Source organism: Macrobrachium rosenbergii, chromosome 51, assembly GCF_040412425.1.
Source record: "Macrobrachium rosenbergii isolate ZJJX-2024 chromosome 51, ASM4041242v1, whole genome shotgun sequence".
Taxonomy (NCBI): domain Eukaryota; kingdom Metazoa; phylum Arthropoda; class Malacostraca; order Decapoda; family Palaemonidae; genus Macrobrachium; species Macrobrachium rosenbergii.
The window spans coordinates 68828221-68847205 of NC_089791.1; the positions used below are offsets into that span (position 1 = coordinate 68828221).

The following is an 18985-nucleotide window of genomic DNA, read 5'->3' on the forward strand; positions in this document are numbered from 1 at the left end:
TTGACGAATGACTCAGCGCTCAAGTAACGTGAAGATCCTTTATCTCCTGTTAGGATGTGGCAAGATAAAGGTTATCTGTGCTGCGCAAAGAGAGGAGGTATCGGTTGAGTTGTTTGTGTTATTGACTAGAGTAGGTTTTTTCTTTTAATTCAGATGCCGCAATGCAAGACTCAGGGAATGATGAAACGGAGATTTCATTTTTATTATACCGTAGATATGGACAAATGTGTACGTTGCCACCGTTCACGGGAAGTGTAAAATGCTTTGAATTATAGCATCGTATAAAATTTGTAATATTGTTAATGATCTAAGACTAAGAATTATTGTTATTGGCAAAGTATGCAAGATTTGTAAGCGCCTTGTTCATGTTGTGGGAAAAAGGAGAATCCGTATGATTATCCCTATTGCCTATGCGAGCCAAAGAAGACGAAGACGGAAGTGTTCAAAGTAAGGACATAGAAGGGAAAAATCCTACCTGAAAGGGTTTTTGTGATTACCTAAGTCATGTAACCTGGAGCTAATCTTGTATGGGATGTAGATTTCTTTTTGGGCTGTCACCGTTGCAATTCCAATTGCTTTATTGCAGTGACCGCATGGGAATGTATTTGAGTATCGCCTCTCTTCATTTAGTAATACAGCGCTGTTGTCAGTTCTTTTAGCTAGACCTTTACCCTTGGGTCAAATGGCCTGGAGGCTCATCTTGCATAATTTTCTGTTTGGAGTTTGCTCTGTGAGAGCCGTATGGGGGGTCAAGGCTTTCACTTGAATTTGATGGCTTCGATGAGGAGGGGGCGGGGTTAGTGGAGACGCGCGCTGAAAAAAGAAATGGTTGGCTGGAAGGACAGGCTAAGGGTTAAGGGGAAGTGGAAGGGGAATGGGAAGGGAGTTTGTTTCATTTTTTCTCCGCTGGCCTGTTAAGCCTAATTACGAGTAGCGAGCCAGAGTGGAAGAACACGTGGCATTGTATGGAATATTGTAGTGTCGAGAAGACCATTCTAATAAGAGAGAGAGAGAGAGAGAGAGAGAGAGAGAGAGAGGGTATGAAGGAGTAAGGAGAAGGGGTATGAAGGAGTGGGAGGGGGAGAAAGGGTGGACATAATCATGGCTTTCTACTCCTCTTGTTCAACCCTTATTGATTCTCTCTTATATTATGCCGGTTCCTTGTTTCATCGGGCCCTTCGTAGATTCTCTTATGTCCCATCAGACTCTCTTCTTTCTGGCTATGCATGTACACACACACATTTATATATATTATATATATATATATATATATATATATATATATATATATATATATATATATGTTTTATATATATATATATATATGTTATATATATATATATATATATATATATATATATATATATATATATATATATATATATATATATATATATATATATATATATAAATATATATATATAATATTTTAAAAATTTTAAAAATGATGCCTCCGGTGAAACAGTGGACGTCGCTACACGCTTTTAGTTGCTGCGGCCTGGATGAGCCTACTGAGCAGGAAGCTTTTGCATTATTGGCCAAATTATGCACCTACACATAAAGCGCATCAGCAACACGTCAGCCCCTCCCCCTCCCATCTCGTACACACAGGCAAACAAACTACGCTATTCATCTCTGGCACACACTCTTGGGATCCATGGATATTAAGGCCCTGCCTTTCCATTAACTCAAGCATTCCTTTAGTGGATTGTAGAGTTCTTCTCTCCGTCGAAACACTTATGAATTATACTTCCTCTTCTGTAACGTGTCGTCCTCCGTCCTGTACGCGTGGCCAAACCATCTCAAAACACACTTAGGAATCCTTTTTCCAGGCAGATTATTTCCACAACTTCACTTTTACATTCAACATTGACACTTCAATATGAGGGAAAGTCGGCTCAGCAGTCCCATTATTCATTCCCACCATGTCCTCCATAGGCACTTCATCTCTTTCCAGTCTTTTGTAATCCATCATCGGGCTACCTTTCTCTCCACCTATTCTGTGGCGACGTCTTCTTTCATCCAAACATCACCCATTATATTGCTTCCAAATATGAATCAACCCCTTCCATTCTTCCACCATCTTTATTAATATTTCATTGTACAATCTTCCTAGTTTCCATCCACCCATCCTCAAAACATAACTCTTACATTTCCTCTCAGCTCTAACTTTTTTGCAATCATTTTCACTTTTACTAGTTTCTGCAGCTCTTGGCACTATCCCCATTGAGTACCCATTCCACACGCTATTTGTTGCCCCGTTTTTATCCGTAGCTGCATTCACACCTGATCTCTTTTCCCTAATTTCTCATATTGTCAGCTCCCTAAAGATGTTAAACTCCCATAGAGAAGTGACACAACATTGTGTGAGACCCACTTTCATTTACTGTCAAACTTCCCACACAAGAGACACTTGCTCTGTACAGCCTCTTCCTTGTCTAAATCCTCAGTGTTCTTCTCTCAGTGCCTGTCATGTCTTATGCTCTCAGTCTGAAACCTTCAGCACAATGAGAAGGAATGTTATACTCTTGTAATTCTTCAAATAGCTACAACCGCCTTTTTATAATCATGTCGCACATTATTTTGAGAGTTTTTCTTCATCCAGAAAAACTTTACAAACCCTGGTTAGCCATTCAGTAACTCTTTTACCCCTGTATCATAGGATCCTGTTTGTAATTTTTTTTCCTCTCACTTTATTCTTGACTACCATATCTTTCCTCTTGTGTACCGGTATATGATGTTCCTTTCTCTTATGCAATAGCACCTCAAGTAATTTTTTTTTCACTAAACCTGCACTCTCCATCCCACCACTAACTGTTGTTATTCCACCTTCCAACTCTCGTGCAAACGCAAAACTTCAATGGTGACAGTGCAGCCCCATGCTGGAATTTTACACACCACACCTCTTGTCTTCATCTGTAGGCTATCTTCAATTCTAGTCAATATTTCATCCATCTTCTCCATACATTCTCTTCTGACCTTGTCAAACGTACTTCTTGTCTTAATAACATTTACAACCATGTCCTGCCTCTCCAGTTTAAACTTATTTATCTTGGTTTTAGCCATAACCAAATAATAACAAGATATTCTTCCAGCCACTCCTGTAGTCACATTTCTAACAACCAAGCCTCATTTCCAATTACTGATAACAGGAGTGGCTGGAGGAATACCTTGTCTTTGTTGTGTTATAGCTAAAGTCAAGATATTTATAAGTTTAAGATAAACTTAGTTCTCATTTACTACAGGAACGTCATGCCTACCAGCAATGCTATCTCTTTCAGCTACATTTGCACATAAATCACTTAGCACAACTGGTCTTCTACATTACCCAAACCCAACCAGGCTCAGGTTCAGACTTTCCCCGAAACATTCTCTTTCTTCCCCATTCTTTTCCACTCCTGGGCCATATACACTCTTTATATTACAACTCATTCTCCCTGTGCTCAATTTTGCCCATACTTGACCCCACAAACAAAATCCCAGCCGTAGCTTTATATCTTTTAGTTTCCCGAGACAAGTCATACCTCAGCCTTTCCTTCCCTGTACTCACACGGTGCCCTTTCACCTTTGACATTGTGAATGCCAAAGCATCAAGTATTTGCTCCTTAAAGAAGTCAGCTATCATTAATTTCGCTCCCTTCTGCAACACCTCCACAAACATTCAGAACTCCAGGGCTTAGTCTTTTATATTTTGTTCCTTTTTTATCAGTAATGTATTGAGCTACAAAGCCTTGATCTCGGCCAATTTGTGATTTTCACCACACGAACAATCGAGAATAAGTTTATTTTCTGTTTTCGGAACCATACAGGAGTGAAGAGCGTGGTTGCTAATCTGCTATTCAGTGAACATTCCTTTTGCTAGGTGCTCTTCTTCTTCTTCCTTGAGGCGCATTATATCTGTACATCAAACCATAACTCCTTCTTAAGGCAGCAATGTCTAAGTTGTTCAGCCTGTTATGTATGCACGATCAGGCAGTGGTGCCAGTTATGTGTTGCAGATTTTTCAAACGAAGATGTCCGTTTGACGTGACACAAGTGTTTCTAATCCAATGACAGCTCTCTTTTTTACTTTTTTTGTGAAGAATATTGGGATTTGTGGCTGCCTTTATGTGGAAAGTATTGATGCAAGGTTTCCTCTTGCCTATATTGGTTTTCCTCCTTTTGTTGGAAACCTGCATAAACACTTCTTGACATCCACGTATGTTGTAATTTATGATTTATTCCGGTCGGAAGTAACTGTTCTCTTTCCGTTCGATATATTTTCAATCCTTTTGCTTTTGCGGAAAATAATACACTGCCAAGGAAAGACTAGTAGGCGTCATAAGCATTACTCATTCGGAACATCATTCATATCAAAGTTTGAAAAACGAACTTCCCCTCAATATTGTTGACAGTTAGGTTCATTTTTCCCACGGAAAGTTTGACAAAGTGTCAAAGTTGTTTGGAGTACCGATACGTTATTTAATAAATCCAGAAAGTATCAAAAAGGGACCTGTCAACAAATCTCCATTTGAATTAAAATAAAACGACCAGTTCATAAAATGGAGGGGCCTCGTTCAAGCTGGGCTCTAACGTCTAAGGGAATCTGCGGAGAATCCCGAGTAATGGGTCACTTACTTGAAAATTTTAGAATCGTTGTGGAAGCTTTCAGTATTTCTCTAGAAAGCTCCTCTTAGAGTTAATGTTTTTTCTTTGGGTGGGCGGGGGAATTTGGATTAAAAAAGAAAAGGCCAGTTGATGTGAGTCTTCCGATATAATGAAGTTGAACTTGTTTGGCACAAATGGCTTGCAGTAAATGTAGTCTTGTAGAAGCTTGTTGAAAAGATGAACTAGAAACGGTCATGTTGAAGTGTAATGATTTTTGTTATTAATCTCCTTTAAAAGAGATTATTTATCGAACGTAGCTGGTCTTACGTATTCTTTCCACGTGTTCATGTACAGTATAGTTTTATATTTCGTCCTTTATTTACTATTTTCAAGATCAGTCTTTGTGGTTATATTTTTTGTTTTGTATGTGTGATGGCTAGTTGAAGAAATGTTGAAATTTGAGAAGAAAATAACATACCTCAACTGTAATATTATAAAAATGTACCTTTTGTTTTACCTTGCAGGCGGCGGAAAAAATGGGTCTTGGTGCGGGTCCAGCCGGTGGCTCCCTCTTCTCGCTGTACCACAATGGCCAGACCCACTTGGGCCAGCCCCCTCCGGCACACATGGGCATTTCTCCGTACCAGTTGGATCCCAAAGCAGGTTAGTTAGTACGTGTGTTCTTTATACATAAGCAGTAACGACAGCTCTCTCTCTCTCTCTCTCTCTCTCTCTCTCTCTCTCTCTCTCTCTCTCTCTCTCTCTCTCTCTCTCTCATATGCTCTCTCGTTGTATGGAATATTTTGAGAGTGTACAAAGGTCATTACAGCTAGAATAGAAGAAGTTAAGGACGCTTACTGTAAAGAGTAAATTTATATAGTCTTGAAAGGAGAAGAGAACCTTACCTAAACAGTGAAAACAGTGACGATATTTGTTTTGTGTGCTTTCGTTTACTGTAGTTATAATCAGCATGTTTTCTTTCGTGTCCTCCGTCCATGCTGATTTAGGGTCACTTAGACCCCTCCGTTGAAATTGTTGGGCCACCGACTGTGGAAGGCCGTTGCACAGAATCCATAGGGACACCAGACTCTGAGACAAATGTATTTTACATGGTTAGCGGCCTGCGTGAGAGAGCTAAATGTGGCGCTTGATATGGCATGAATAACTCACAAATACTTTAAACAAACATGCAAAGCATAAGTGAACGGATGTCGAGCATCTACACTTTTAATCTAAGATTCATGTGATCTGTTTTAGAATTTTCCTTGTGTATAGAAATGATCTTAGATCATTCATCTCATGTATACTACTTATACGTGTCTTTTCTTCGGCCTCCTTGGCACCTCCGAAAAAAAAATTAACGTTCCCTCGTAACCTTTTGCATTATTATCAGAATCCCCTTGTACTGTACAGATGCAAGCAGTTAATTTCGGTGGAACTGGCACTTTCTAATTGAAGTAATATTACATAATTGACATAATTTTTCGTAATGTCATCCTGTGTTCTAAGATATAACGGTAAATTAGGTCATTGAGAATTTACAGTTAATCTTCGGGCAGATCATTTATATATCTTATATTTTTAATTTTTGCCTTGGACGTCTTTTGGTTACTTTGGTCTCGGTTTCTAATGTTCAGGTGAACACTTGATATTTTATCTTTTTGTATTGCTATTTTCTTTAGTTCATCGAAGCTAATGGCAACTCGACTTCTGAAGCATTGAGAGTTTGAGAAAATGAGCGATTGTAGAATGATTCAGAGTATGAGAAAAATAGCGATATTGTTTGGTGGTGTAATTGGTGCATACGTAATGGAGAGTATAATGTTCAGAAATGTATATGTCCACGTATTATGTCCTTTTGGTAGGACCTTTGATATTGAGATTTCTCTCACGAAGTTTCTTTTGCACATCGAAGGGAAGAATATGAAGACTTGCCAACCGAAAAACATTTTCTATTTCCTTAACTTGCTGGATGAAGGAAGCAAGTGCCGAAGATGAAAGATTCGAACCCACGTCTATTAGTGGTGGCGGTAGCAAGGATAACCAAGATGTTCAAAGAATCGAAAGTCTTCTGTAGAGCTGGGATTCAGCTGTAGATCAAAGGAGTAGGAGATTCACCCGGTTTCATTAAAGATCATTTATTTTGGGGCGATAATTAATTTTCTCAGTCCGTCTGATAAGAATAAATCTGTATGAAGTAACTCCACTTCGCGGTCTTATTCTATCTGTTTTGGACTGCGTCTTTAAATGATCCCCGTAGTGGGGTAGGGCTGTCAGTGCACCTAATGCGGTGCACTGTAGGCATTACTTAAGGTTCTTTGCAGCGTGCCTTCGGCCCCTAGCTGCTACCCCTTTCGTTCCTTTTAGTGTACCTCCTTTCGTATTCTCTTTCTTCCAACTTACTTTCCACCCACTCTTAACAATTGATTCATAGTACATCTGCGAGGTTTTCCTCCTGTTACACCTTTCAAACCTTTTACAGTCAGTTTCCGTCCCAGTGCTTGGCCTTTGGCATAAATTCTATATTCAATTCAAGATTCAAGAATATATTAACCCTTTGAATATAGTTTTTATTTTTTATGACATTTTTTCGTTTTTGTTTTATCCACATCATTATGCATTCTGCACAGTATTTTCGAACATAGGAGTATTGTTACCCCAATTCCTTTTATTTTTATATGTCCTTGTGATGTTGCACTCAGAGATTAACTTTGCACGATTTTATTGACTGAACGTTTAGGTACTATAACTGGTGGCGTGAATGGTCTGAAGTAAGTATACATTCGTACAACAATTTATAGCTGTGTAAAGTTTGCCAAATCGATTGGTGTGTTGAAGTAAGAGGATATTTGCGCCGAGTACGAAACGTGCTCCTCCACACGCAAAGGTAACAATATGTTTGCATCGTAACTGATGTGGTTGGTCGTTCTAATGGAATTAACTAAACATTGTGAAAGAGAAGAGGGAGGGACTAGTAGACTGATGGACCTTTTGCACTGAGCCTTTCTTGGCTTTGTCTTATCGAATACCTTGTGACTTCGTTCGTTTCCGATAGTTGAGATAAAAAGGAATTAGGGCGGTTTGCTTGAGTATTTCCTTCCAACCGCAGCACAAGTCCGGTGGCGTTTCTGTAATGACCTTAATTAATAGTTTGCGTGCACGGTATGCCTGGATTGGGTGGCAGGTGAATGGGAATGGCATTGATGAAAGGTGTGAGGAGGTGGCGGCTTTCGATGTACTGTCGCCCAGAGCGTCGCGTCGCCATACAGTAGATCTTGGGGCCAGCGGATTCGTGCGCGTAGTGCCCTCACTCGGAATTTCTGGTCTTCATTAAGGGGTGGTGGCGGATTATGCCTAGAATGTAATGTCAAGTAAAAGTAAGGAGAAGAACGGATAATGAGTTGCATGTATTATGTGAGGTGACTGCCTTGATTATACGATAGATAGATCTTCTTGGAAAGTATTTGCTCTACTAGCGAAATGACCTGGTTCGAATCTAGGCGAGGGCAGAGCGATATGGGCACGTTCCGGTGAAAGTTGATGTGCCTCGTGCGCTCAAGCTGTGAAATTAGCATCTGATAGTAAGTCGACTGTAGGGGTATGCTAGGGAGTTGGAATCGCAGAGGTAACACCTGTCGGGGCAAGCCCCTCCAACGAGGAATCTGTGTGTGTGTGTGTGTGTGTGTGTGTGTGTGTGTGTGTGTGTATGATTTCATGTGTATGTGTGTTATTTTTTTCAGTATACTAGAGTACGTTTGATGCTCTGTAATCTGCTTGCTCTCCTAGGAAGGGAACTTGATCCAAGGGATGATCATTTACTGTTCCTATCGGAATGAACTGGCAAAACTTTCCCTTGATCTGGCTGGATGTAATGAAAGCGTTCTGCATTTTCATCGGCAGTTTCGGCCCGTGAGATGTTACCCTTTCCTTGCACTTGCTCAGTAAGGTCCCAGTTTAAGTCGTCTGCTGTATATATTTCTTTTATATTGTGACAGAATTTTTTTCGCTTCACCAAGTATTACGTCCAATAGTCTTTCTGTTAACAGGGTCTTTTAACTTGACTTGAGAAGATAGACCTCATTATTATTTGTTACTTCCGTGGGATTATATAATCTCTTTATTTCCTATTAATTGCATGTGTTGGGAACGTATGTCTTCTGTAACAGCGGAATTCTTGTAAGTTCGCGTCCTTAGATTATCACTGGGGTTCCGTCCAAATTTGGAACAGATGAGTTCGGGAAAGACGTCGTAAGAGGCGGCAAGACACTTCAGACGGTATCTTGAGAGAGAGAGAGAGAGAGAGAGAGAGAGAGCAGTTGTGTATGTGTACACGTGTATATTTATGTATACTCGTATCGACCAGGTTTTAGACTAGTGCATTGTACACAAACGTTTTCCTCGTTTCCTCCAAATGAGAGGGGCTGTAGTAGCCGTAGTGGAGTATAAGCATTAGCATGAAGGAATCAGAGTCTTTCCCAAAGCAGCCTGGAAATACTGAAGCGCTCTATTTTGCCGTTCGAATGATGCATGGAAATGATGAGTGCAACGGATGAACCGTTTCATAGTCGCGTAATCCCGGGTTTGTTAGAATCCAGGATTTATATTAACGCTAGGTCACGCACTTTCCATTAAGCCTGCAGCTCTTGCGTTTGAAATGCATTGTGATCCTTTTTTCCTTTTGATTGAATTGTTTGCAGTTGTGAGGCAGCGTTTGGTTGAATTGGTTTGGGGATTAATGCGGACGCTGAAAACTCTGATGACGAACACTAAATAGCTACGTCTGGGGAGGGATCGGCGCAGGGCCCGGGCCGGTGAATAGATGACAGGAAGGCTGGAGGGTGGGAGGGAGGGAGGGAGGGCCGCTATGGGGAACGCAACGTTGCTGGGTGATGACAACCTCCCTTATAATCCTGGCATTTTTTCGGCGCGTTACTCTGGTCCGTTCAAAACATGGGCGCGTGCAACATAATGGATACTGTCATATATCGTTAGTCTCTCTCTCTCTCTCTCTCTCTCTCTCTCTCTCTCTCTCTCTCTCTCATTTAAGGTATATTTTGCATGATATTCAGTTATTAGATATTATATAGATATATAGATATATATATATATATATATATATATATATATATATATATATATATATATATATATATATATATATATATATATATATATATATATACATTATATATATATATGTGTGTGTGTGTGTTATGTATAATGTTAGTAAAAACTTCAACATTTCCAGTCTCAAATTTATTTGCTTGATGAGCGTCTCAGGAATTCAATATTCGTCTTAAGGGTTAAAACAGAGAAAATGAGCAGTTTAGGCTATATACCAGGACTAGGACGAAACGAGTGTACAAAAATAACATTTAAAAAATGACGTGCAATGAAAGACGAAATTAAAAAGAACTGTAATTTTAATAGCAAAAAGCTGAATTGTAATCCAAGAAAAAAGAATGAGATGCCAAGGTATTGAGGAAAATTAAAACCTGACATTTACAAGGACAGGAGAAAAATGAGGTATTGGTAGAGATTTGTTAAACTGTCTATTTACAAGGAAAGAAGAGCAAACATAACGAGATGAGAACTGACTGACAGAGAAGCCTGAATGTCAAAGAGTACAGAATTTTGACAGAAGGGGAAAGGAAGCAACCAGTCACATTGTTATTCGGCACGGATAACAATTTCTTCTGAAACTAGTTTTGCCAAAAAATATAATTTCTTCAGGAAACATAACTTAATCGATAAATTGCATGCCTTTCGAAATCAGTTTCTCAAGTTTGAAAACCACTGGACAGACTCCAAAGAAATTCGCACCCAGCCCTGTAATATTTTTACTGGAAACTCCCGTTATAAATTGCTAAATATTATACTTACGTATGTATGCTCATTACATTAAATATTATACTTACCGTACTTATGTTTGCTCATTACATTAAAAATATATTTTACTGTTATAATCTGATGCATGAATTTCTTATTTTCTCTGTTCTAGCCCGATGATGGGAATTGAATTCTTGAAACGTAGGTGAAGAAAAATGGTAATTGCTATGCTGAAGTTTCTAATAGCTATCTTATTCATATATATATATATATATATATATATATATATATATATATATATATATATATATATATATATATATATATATGGTTGACTGTTGATCTTCTGAAAATAGTGCACGGTAACGATTGTAGGCTCAAAAACAAAAATTTAAAAAACATATTCTGAGTGATTTCTGATATTCGAAAACTCTGGCATAAATTTAAAACGAGGTATTTGCTCAATACTCTAGGCCTACTTTTGATATTTTAAGCATAGTGTTGTAATCATGTGCTTTGTGTTTTATATTTGTTGTTCATAAAATTGTTAAGATGCGATGTATATAAATATGTTTCTTTTTCTGTAGGTCTAATTTTGATGCTGATTTCTTCCTTGATTTTCTAAATTTACAACATCATAATGTTAAGTTTACCCTAGAAAAAGAAAACGAAAATCAGCTTTCTTTTTTAGACGTCCTAGTTCTTAGAAAAAACAATATTTTTAACACTACGTCCTCCTGTATATCCCTTCGCTGCCTCAGGCCAGTATCCGTACCCTCTTGGGGCCGACTTCACAGCACAGATGGCTTCCGCCTGGTAAGTGTACAGATGAAGCCTGCTTTTGGCCACTCTACTGGTCCTAAATGTAATTTAGAACTTATATTGATCCACCAGAGGCTTCCAGAATCGTGGAGTAAGCTATAGGACAGGCAGTAAAATCCCAGATGTGTCATGAATATGTAAAACTTCAATTGAAAATAAGCACAGGCACCTTGAAAATTAATGATTAAACGATTCCCCCTCAGCCAAACAAGTCAGATTTGCCTTTAGATTGCCACTCCAGACTTGTGTATGATCCTTTTAATTGATTTTTAAACCTTGTGCCAGTGATTGTGAAAATACAACATCCGCCTGCATTGAAATTTCTAATATTTATATATATTATTATGTAGTTTATTGCTGTAAGTAGGAGTCTAAATTTAAAACGTACTCAATACCGGCCTACTTTTGATATTTTAAGCATAGTGTTGTAATCACTTTGTGTTTTATATTTGTTGTTCATAAAATTGTTAAGATGCATGTATATAAATATTTTTTCTTCATATGCCATGCCACTGCCTTGGGGCTGGGCTGGGTAAGTGTACAGATTTTTAACTCATTAAAACTGATGGAAATACCTCTTCTCTCTCTCTTTGCTCTCCAGACTTGTGTATGATCCTTATTGATGTTTAAACCTCCAGTGATTGTGTACAACATCCTGCATAAATTTCTAATATTTATTATTATGTAGTTTATTGCTCTCTCTCTCACACATCATAAATAGATGCACATTTCTTCATTGCTCTGCTTGCTGGTGGCTCTTTTGAAATTAGTTATTACTCTTTTTAAGCCCCACAGGATGAAAGAGGGTATGGTCGGTTAATGATAGAAAACATTCATTGCCTGATCTACAGTAACTGAAGACGTTCAAATGGCCGTCGAACGTTATGAGTAAAACCTTTATAGAACCCCGCTAAGTCTCTTCTGAAGTGTCCGTGTGCACACTTACAGTAAATACGAAGAACGCAGGAGATTATCCTGAAAATGAGTCAAGTGCGCTTATTGAAAGAAGTTAATCAGCCATCGGTAGAATTATCAAGGAACTAAACGTTTTCCACAGACTCATTGTGACATTTAACTCATTCTGATGATGATTGGAAACACTAGTTTGTGCGGTAGATTTTTGACGCATTCCTTTTTGCCATGAAGGTACAAATAATTACGCAAATGGCAGACACTTCATTTGTTTCATATGTAAAAGGGAAAATATATCTGTGTCATTTCTGATTATGTATTCTTCGCTTTTGTCATTCCAAAGTTGCTGCATTTACATTAGTACCCTGCTCAAATGCTGGATGAAATGAAGGCTTGAGGCAGTTGCTGTGGTGACAAAGAGATACATACTGTAATTCCGAAAACCTCCTCATGGGAGGAGAAAGTGTGAAACGCGGAAGGAGAAGTCGCCGCCTTTCTGCTGCATGATTTTTGACCCACTTCAGTCACACGGATCGAGGCATCTTTTTCCTTGCTTTCTGACCATTCGTACACAGTAATGGGAAGCGTTACTTTAATCTGTAATTTCACCTCTCTATTTACGCATCTTCACTAAAATAAATGAAACTGAAGACGTAACCAGTAGATGGTAGATAAGAAACAGTCTTGTGACGGTAAGGGTAACGATCTCGCAAAATAGATACTTTAGATTGATATCGTTACTTAAGTATATACTGTATGTGTGCAGAGGAAAGCACTGATGATAAGATGGCATCAACAGTCAGCCAAAAGTCTGATTTTACATCACTTCCAACATTCCTTAGTAATACTCGTTTACTACACACTAGAACGCAACTCATAGGACCGATAAGGCATCGTCTACGAGAGCGGCAAATAGTCCAAACGCAATATTGTGTGTAGTAAATGAGTATTACTAAGGAATGTTGGAAGTGATGTAAATCAGACTTTGACCGACTGTTCATGTCATTCCTCTGCCTCTGTTGGTCACTGTTTTGAACTTCTCATTTCTGTGTGGCCCTTTCCATGGTTCCTTGGTTTCTGTATTTCTTCCCGTTTTATAAGCCTCCTTTATTCTCTTTATTTCGTTATCGCACGAAAATTTCAAATATTTTATAACTCCCACTTACCGTCACGTTCTCCTGTTGGTTAAGATGGAGCTGGATAAACCAATACTCTTTCTTCTTCTCACCTCAAAGGAAAGGACCTTCAGCGTCATCATGTCATCCCGCACATCCTCCCACAACATTCTCAGATTCCTTCGGAAATCTCAACGAGCCTCCTAACAGTAACAGTCCCTTCCTTCCATGCGCTCATTAACATTGATCGATGCCGCTGTCATTTTGTTTGTCTTTCAATTATACTCGCCCGTCTACGCAAATGGTACAGTAGTTCACGTCTTTCTACTTTCATTTCCATTCCCCTTTAGTTGACATTTTGTATATATTTGTTTCTCCGCTCATGCTTTCCTTGTTTATTGGAACGTTCTTTCTCTAATGTAAAAATTGACATCCTATGCACCTTTCATCTTCATCTCCCTTTAACCCTTCTATTTTTATCCAAGGTTGTTTTCATTTTAGAGTATGCAGATGTCATTTTAAAAGATATTAATATATGTCTCTCATTCTCTACTTTTTAAATTATTTTGTCCTCTTCTTGTCTTATTTTTTTTTATTGCTCCCTTTTTCTACTTTTTTTTTTTTTTTCAGTCTCTCGTGGTCTTTGCTAATCTAGGCTTTACCTTTCCTACTGCCTTCTTCAAATGCAAATTACAAATTATTTTTGTTGTAAACTGCTCCCGTGCATAATTCCTTTCTATTTTTTCCCCACAAATTCTTCCCATTTAAAAATCCTAACAGATTGTTCTGCATTTCCGCGTCAAAATTCTAACCGGTTATTCTTCATTTTTGTATCTTACTTGGAAGACGTTAACATTGATGACTGAGATGTTCTTATCAAGCTTGTAGTAAATAGCTAATTTTTTCTTAGCATTCAGAGACCAAAGCTTTTGATATATTCTATCCCATGACTCTTATTACAAGAAAGTTGCTCTGACTTCCCGCTTCATGCGGAATTTTCTCTTGTAATGTGTGCCACCTAGAAACTTGGACATTGTAGGACATTGTTTTCGTACATATCTTTGGCTTCCAGCTTTGAACATATCCAGCATGGGCTCTTAAATAGTGAGGGATCTATCTATTTATATTTTGTTGCCGGTATCACAAACCCCGTATAAAGATAGTATTCGCGTGTGAAATCCTTCATTCACAGTGACTCGAGCTATTTACACGGAACATTTTCTAAAGAGACTCTTACTACATCTAATTTGGTTTTTGTCCCTTTGATTTATTTTAGAATGTACGTCGCTTTTCAAGAATTGTTTCCATTTTACCAACTAAAATCTCCTTTAGCCATTTTTTCTAGTTGCGCTAATAATAACTGGCCCGTTCATCCCTGGAGCCTGTGATTCGGTTAACCATCTCTCTCTCTCTCTCTCTCTCTCTCTCTCTCTCTCTCTCTCTCTCTCTCTCTGAGAATTTTTATGCTCTGTTTTCCAACTACTGCGTTGCTCGCCCCGTTAGTTTCTCCAGGCAGTCTCTTGTGTAAACCCTGGAAATTCCCTCTAGTCTTCATTCATTGTAATCGTGCCATTTGTTGTATAACCTCTCTCTCTCTCTCTCTCTCTCTCTCTCTCTCTCTCTCTCTCTCTCTCTCTCTCTCTCTCTCTCTCTCTCTCTCTCTCTCTCTCTCTCTCTCTCTCTCTCTCTCTCTCGTATAAACATTGTTAAGCCGTTTCAAGATGATGTCGTAATTGAAAGTTTCTCTCTTTTCCATATGTAAAGTGTTTATTTCTTACAACTGGTAATCTTTGGAATTCACTGCCTGCTTCTGCTTTTACTGAATGTTACAGCCTTTCTTCCTACTAGAGGCAGATTTATCGCTTCCTTTGCGGTTAAGCCCCTCTTTTTCTGTTTCTTGCCTGCTTTGTGTTTGGGAAAGGAAATGACACTGTATATAAAATTTACCAGATTTTTCAAATAATCTTGAGGCTTATTCGGGGCTTTCCGAACAACTTCGCGCCCTCTCCTCTCCCTCATTTGTGTATGTGCTATATAATTATGCATAAGGGACGTCACTGATGCTGTCCATATTTACATTAGAATTTCTTTACCTTCTAAGGAGTACAGATTTTGTTACTTCCGCCTCTGCTCTTCCCTTCACACACCGCACCACGCAACAACGCGCCTCATGTAGCCCCGATTATAAGACGCAGTGCTGACAGAAGACCACCTGAATTAGATAAGGCATCAAAGAACAAACAAGTCCCCAGTCCTTTTCATTTGCATACAGTGGAGGCAACTATCAGGAACTGGCATGATCGCAAAAACCATTATCGGAAAATGGAATAAAACAAAATCACATTTAAATACCTGTCACTGTCAACTAAAATAGCGAAACTGCAAAATAATTTCAATATTACATAGAAGGTTATTCACTGCCAAAAAGGAAGAGCCGTAGAAGGGTATTCATTGCCAAGTGGGAAGGCTATAGAAGGTTATTCATTGGCAAAACGGAAGGGCTATAAAAGGTTATTCATTGGCAAAACGGAAGGGCTATAAAAGGTTATTCACTGGCAAAAGGAAAGGGCTATAAAAGGTTAGTCATTGGCAAAACGGAAGGGCTGTAGAAGGTTATTCAGTGGCAAAAGAGAAGGGCCACAGAAGGTTATTCACTGCCAAAGGGGAAGGGCCATAGAAGGTTATTTACTGGCAAAACGGAAGAGCTGTAGAAGGTTATTCACTGGCAAATGGAGAAGGCTGTAGAAGGTTATTCACTTGCAAGTGGGGAGAGCTGTAGAAGGTAATTCACTGGTTAAAGTGAAGGGCCATAGAAGGTTATTCACTGGCAAATGGGAAGGGCTATTGAAGGTTATTCACTGGCAGAAGGGAAGGGCAATAGAAGGTTATTCACTGGCAAATGGAAAGGGCTATTAAAGGTTATTCACTGACAAAAGGGAAGGGCTGTAGAAGGTTATTCACTGGCAGATGGGAAGAGCTGTAAAAGGTTATTCACTGTCAAATGGGAAGAGCTATAGAAGGTTATTCACTGGCAAAAGGGAAGGGCCACAGAAGGTTATTCACTGGCAAATGAGAAGAGCTATGGAAGGTTATTCAGTGGCCAAAGGGAGGGGCTAGAGAAGTTTATTCACTGGCAAAACGGAAGAGCTATAGAAGGTTATTCACTGGCAAATAGGAAGGGCAGTAGATTATTCACTGGCAAATGGGAAGAGCTATAGAAGATTATTCACTGGCAAAAGGGAAGGGCAATAGAAGGTTATTCATTGGTAAAAGAAAAAAGCCATAGAAGGTTATTCACTGGCAAATGGGAAGGGCTGTAGAAGGTTATTCACTGGCAAAAGGGAAGGGCAATAGAAGTTTATTCACTGGCAAAAGGGAAGAGCTATAGAAGGTTATTCACTGGCACGTGGGAAGGGCCATAGAAGGTTATTCACTGGCAAAAGAGAACGGCAATAGAAGGTTATTCACTGGTAAAAGAGAAAAGCCATAGAAGCTTATTCACTGGGAAATGCGAAGAGCTATAGAAGGTTATACACTGGCAAAAGGGAAGGGCAATAGAAGTTTATTCACTGGCAAAAGGGAAGAGCGATAGAAGGTTATTCACTGGCACATGGGAAGGGCCATAGAAGGTTATTCACTGGCAAAAGGGAACGGCAATAGAAGGTTATTCACTGGTAAAAATGAAGAGCCATAGAAGGTTATTCACTGGCAAAAGAGAAGGGCCATAGAAGGTTGTTCACTGGCAAAAGGAAGGGCTGTAGAAGGTTATTCACTGACAAATGGGAAGGGCTGTAGAAGGTTATTCACTGGCAAATGGGAAGGGCTATAGAAGGTTATTCACTGGCAAAATGGAATGGCCGTAGAAGGTTATTCACAGACAAATGGGAAGGGCTGTAGAAGGTTATTCACTGGCAAATGGGAAGGGCTATAGAAGGTTATTCACTGGCAAAGGGAATGGCCGTAAAGGGCCAGACAAATGGGAAGGGCTGTAGAAGGTTATTCACTGGCAAATGGGAAGGGCTATAGAAGGTTATTCACTGGCAAAAGGGAATGGCCGTAGAAGGTTATTCACAGACAAATGGGAAGGACAGTAGAAGGTTATTCACTGGCAAATGGGAAGGGCCATAGAAGGTCATTCGTTGGCAAAAGGGAAGGGCTACAGAAGGTTATTCACTGGAAAATGGGAAGGACAATAGAAGGTTATTCACTGGCAAATGGGAAGGGCCATAGAAGGTTATTCAGTGGCAAAAGGGAAGGGCCAAAGAAGGTTATTCACTGGCTAAAGGGAAGAGCTACAGAAGGTTATTCACTGGGAATGGGAAGGGCCATAGAAGGTTATTCACGGGCAAATGGGAAGGGCTGTAGAAGGTTATTCTTTGGCAAATGGGAAGGGCCATAGAAGGTTATTCACTGTCAAAAGGAAGTTCTATAGAAGGTTATTCACTGGGAAATGGGAAGGGCCATAGAAGGTTATTCACGGGCAAATGGGAAGGGTTATAGAAGGTTATTCAGTGGCAAAAGGGAAGGGCCATAGAAGGTTATTTACTGGCAAATGGGAAGGGCTATAGAAGGTTATTCACTGGCAAAAGGGAAGGGCCATAGAAGGTTATTCACTGGTGAATGGGAAGGGCCACAAAAGGTTATTAACTGGCAAATGGGAAGGGCTATAGAAGGTTATTCACTGGCAAATGGGAAGGGCCATAGTATGTTATTCACTGGCAAAAGGGAAGGGCTATAGAAGTTTATTCACTGGGAAAAGGGAAGGGCCGTAGAATATTATTCACTAGCAAAATGGAAGGATAATAGAAGGTTATTCACTGGCAAATGATAAGGGCAATAGAAGGTTATTCATTTGCAAATGGGAAGGGCCATAGAAGGTTAATCACTTCCAGATGGGAAGGGGTACAGAAGGTCATTCAGTAGCAAATGGGAAGGGCTATAGAAGGTTATTCACTAGCAAAAGGGAAGGGCTATAGAAGTTTCTTCACTGGAAGTGGGAATAGCTATATAAAGATTTCACTGACAAAATGGAAGGGCTAGCGAAGGTTAATCACTGGCAAATGGGAAGGGCTATAGATTATTGACTGACAAATCGGAAGGACCATAGAAGGTTATTCACTGGCAAATGGTAAGGACTTTGGAAAGTTCTTTACTGGAAATGGGAAGGGCTATAAAAGGTTATTCACTGACAAAAGGGAAGGGCTATAGAATGTTATCCACTGTCAAATGGGAAGGGCTGTAGAAGGTTATTCACTGGCAAATGGGAAGGTCTATAGAAGGTTATTCACTGGCAAATGGGAAGGCCTGCAGAAGGTTATTCACTGGCAAATGGGAAGGGCTACACAAAGTTATTCAGTGGCAAAAGGGAAGGACTATAGAAGGTTATGCACTGGCAGATGAGAATGGCTATAGAAGGTTCTTTAATGCCAATGTTAAGGGTTATAGGTTATTCACTGGCAAATGGGAAGAGCTGTAGAAGGTTTTTTACAGGCAAATAGGAAGGGCTGTAGAAGATTATTCACTAGTAAGTGGGAAGGGCTATAGAAGGTTCTTCTCTGGGAAATGGGAGGCGCTATAGAGGGTCATTCACTGGCAGAAGATAAGGGATGTAGAAGGTTAATCACTGGGAAATGGGAAGACCTATAGAAGGTTATTCACTGGCAAAAGAGAATGGCTGTAGGAGGTTATTCACCTGCAAATGGGGAGACGTATAGAAGGTT

General features: G+C 39.5%; 1 protein-coding gene across 8 annotated transcripts in view; it reads left to right on the forward strand.

The window, feature by feature from the left end:
• The window catches only part of pan (pangolin), a 575726-nt gene that overhangs the window by 468008 nt on the left and 88733 nt on the right, over positions 1-18985 (forward strand). For 6 of the 8 annotated variants that reach the window (XM_067095689.1, XM_067095688.1, XM_067095686.1 and 3 more), the window contains exons 4-5: positions 5106-5252; positions 11144-11232. In XM_067095689.1, the coding sequence (XP_066951790.1) occupies positions 5106-5252; positions 11144-11232 (236 nt within the window). The remainder of the gene's footprint in view (positions 1-5105; positions 5253-11143; positions 11233-18985) is intronic. The other 2 variants (XM_067095687.1, XM_067095693.1) reach the window with 1 other exon arrangement.